Genomic DNA, 3088 nt, shown 5'->3' with positions numbered 1-3088 from the left:
CAGCAGCAGGAGGAGGACGTGCATGGCTAAAGTTGACTTTGATACTTCATTCTGGATGTTATTTCACTTTCTTCCTTACCGTACATACAACCTAATATTCTTACATCAGTTACTTACCTCTTACTGTACATGGTCATATCTATACTCACTACTATACTTAAGGATTGTTACGCGCGCAGGTGGCGGACGTGGTTCGTGAACCCACTGTGCCACAGACTGGTCCTACCCTGGAGGGGCGCGATTAAGCAGTTACCTTGGTGTTCACTGGAGCCTCTAGTGGTGAGGTCAGGCTTGTGCGGTAGGTAGCTGCCAGGTACTACTCCAGGGCGACGTCCGGCAGTAGCAGCTGACGCCAAGGGTCTAAGCCATTAATCCAGACTCCTGGACAGGACAGGACATCCACTGGATCAAGTTCACACTGAGCAGCAGGACGGGTTCAGACTATGCTGATAGGACGGCCACAGGGACAATTTCAGACTGTACACTCTCCAGATAGCAGACGGGACGGCCACAGGGGCAGGTTCAGACGGTGCCAACAGGACGGCCACAGGCACAGGTTCAGACTGTGCCAACAGGACGGCCACAGGGACAAGTTCAGACTATGCCAAGAGGACGGCCACAGGGACAGGTTCACACTATGATGACAGGATGGCCACAGGGACAGGTTCAGACTGTGCCAACAGGATAGCCACAGGTTCACACTATGATGACAGGAAGGCCACAGGGACAGGTTCAGACTGTGCCAACAGGATGGCCACAGGGAAAGGATCAGACTGAGCCAACAGGATGGCCACAGGGACAGGTTCAGACTGAGCTAACAGGATGGCCACAGAGACAGGTTCAGACTGAGCAAACAGGATGGCCACAGGGACAGGTTCACACTATGATGACAGGACGGCCACAGGGACAGGTTCAGACTGAGCCAACAAGATGGCCACAGGGACAGGTTCAGACTATGATGACAGGATGGCCACAGGCACAGGTTTAGACTGAGCCAACAAGACGGCCACAGGGACAGGTTCACACTATAATGACAGGATGGCCACAGGCACAGGTTTAGACTATGATGACAAGACGGCCACAGGGACAGGTTCAGACTAAGCCAATAAGACGACCACAGGGACAGGTTCAGACTATGATTACAGGACGGCCACAGGCACAGGTTCACACTGCCAACAGGATGGCCACAGGGACAGGTTCAGACTATGCCAACAGGATGGCCACAGGGACATGTTCAGACTATGCCAACAGGACAGCCACAAGGACAGGTTCAGACTATGCCAACGGGATGGCCACAGGTTCACACCATGATGACAGGACGGCCACAGCGACAGGTTCAGACTATGATGACATGACGGCCACAGGCACAGCTTCAGACTATGCCAACAAGACAGCCACAGGGACAGGTTTAAACTATGTCAACAGGACGGCCACAGGGACAGGTTCAGACTATGCCAACAGGATGGCCACAAGGATAAGTTCAGACTATGCCAACAGGATGGCCACAGGGACAGGTTCAGACTATGCCAACAGGACGACCACAGGGACAGGTTTAAACAATGTCAACAGGATGGCCACATGTACAGGTTCAGACTATTGAAATAGAATAGGGGTAACCATGAGCAGCAAATATCTATGAAGTCGCATCTGGGAGAAAAGTGAACAAAATATATAAATATATAAAAGGCAATTACTCCCAGTTATGCTAGTGCCGCCCTAATATCGGACCAAGACGGTTATCAAAAAACATAATTTGAAAGAAAGGAGGAGGAAATAAATCCAACAAAGATAACCTTTTGTCTTTAATAGTAAAATTGCTTTATTTTAAAGTGCATGGCAAAAAGGAGACAGTGATGACAACAGAGTCATCCAAATGTGTCTAAAAACAATAAGTATGAAAGGGACACTGGATACACTAGAACACCTTGCCTACTGACCCATACTAGGAAAGTAACAGTAGTTAACATTTAGAGTCAAAATTATAACACCGCAAGGGGACACAGCCTATAGTACCATTAACTGGTGTACAGAGACACCCCATCTCATATAAACATGGCGCAATGTGAACATGTCGTACAACATTATAAAGTGCTGGCAGGCTATATCACAATAAGACAGGTAGTTAATACATCACCCCAGGATCGGTGCAGCACAGGTGCAGTGTCACAGTGTCCGCCCCAACGCGCGTTTCGGAACACCTTCGTCAGGGGGCGCATAGAGAATGATCAGAAATGAGCAATATAAAAAGGCCAGAAACCGGAAGTGAACCGGAGCTATAACCCGGATGTATCTACGCATCTCATAGCAACCGCCGGCATAACAGAGGGGGACGGCATCATCCAGGCCATGCAGATCGATACACGTGGGGCCCCACAGGATCAACCCACAATGAGCACCGGATCTCCGTCCTCCAAAGAAAGAGCCAGGCGGGCGCATGCGCGGTAGCCTACTTGAAGTCGAAAGTGCCATAAAAGATACTGGCCCCGGCCGGAAACAGAGTATGACAAGATATGTGGGTAGCGAATCGCTATTCTCCCAAGGAGGACCAAGTGGGCGCATGCGCGGTGGCACTTCTGAAGGCAAAGATACAAAACAAGGTATTAGAAAGGAGGGGTAAAAAAGGGGGAAGAAAAGGGAAAAACCCCAGGGCAAAACATGGTGATCACTATGGGCAAAGAATGACGCATATAATATAAAGCCCGTAAACACCACACACGCGATGTATAACCCAATTAGTCCATACACGGGGAGATCAGAAGACATAAGGGGTCCATTATAAAACTGACTCAGTGCATACAAAAAGATTGTCATATATAACGATTAGCTCATTTAAAAATTAACTTAGATAATGAAGTAATAACAAGTGTAACAATATAATGAGTCCATATGTTAATTCAATGTAGAGATACACATCTCCAGATGTCTTCTTTTTTATGTACAGCCCGGATGGTGTCCGCGATGGCGACAATGCAGCAATTTTCAACGGTTCATCCTTCTTCAACGCCTTACTATTCCACCATCTCCCCTCAGATTCTCCGGAGTTATAAAGCTCAGGTAAGATGGAATCACTTCATGGAAATGGCCACAA

At 48.3% G+C, this 3088-nt stretch overlaps 1 protein-coding gene across 1 annotated transcript; it reads left to right on the top strand.

Moving 5' to 3' along the window:
• Window positions 1-1180: 1180 nt before the first annotated feature.
• On the top strand, window positions 1181-1600 carry LOC138669592 (putative per-hexamer repeat protein 5). Its single transcript, XM_069756598.1, has one exon. The coding sequence runs from the start codon at window positions 1181-1183 to the stop codon at window positions 1598-1600; it is 420 nt and encodes a 139-aa protein (XP_069612699.1).
• Window positions 1601-3088: the final 1488 nt, after the last annotated feature.

This window comes from Ranitomeya imitator, chromosome 1 (genome assembly GCF_032444005.1).
Source record: "Ranitomeya imitator isolate aRanImi1 chromosome 1, aRanImi1.pri, whole genome shotgun sequence".
Classification (NCBI taxonomy): Eukaryota; Metazoa; Chordata; class Amphibia; order Anura; family Dendrobatidae; genus Ranitomeya; species Ranitomeya imitator.
This window is presented reverse-complemented; position numbering and strand designations above follow the sequence as displayed.

Excerpts from the sequence above, each read along its gene's own strand:
- LOC138669592 (XM_069756598.1), top strand. The coding sequence starts at position 1,181 with ATGGCCACAGGGACAGGTTCAGACTATGCCAACAGGATGGCCACAGGG.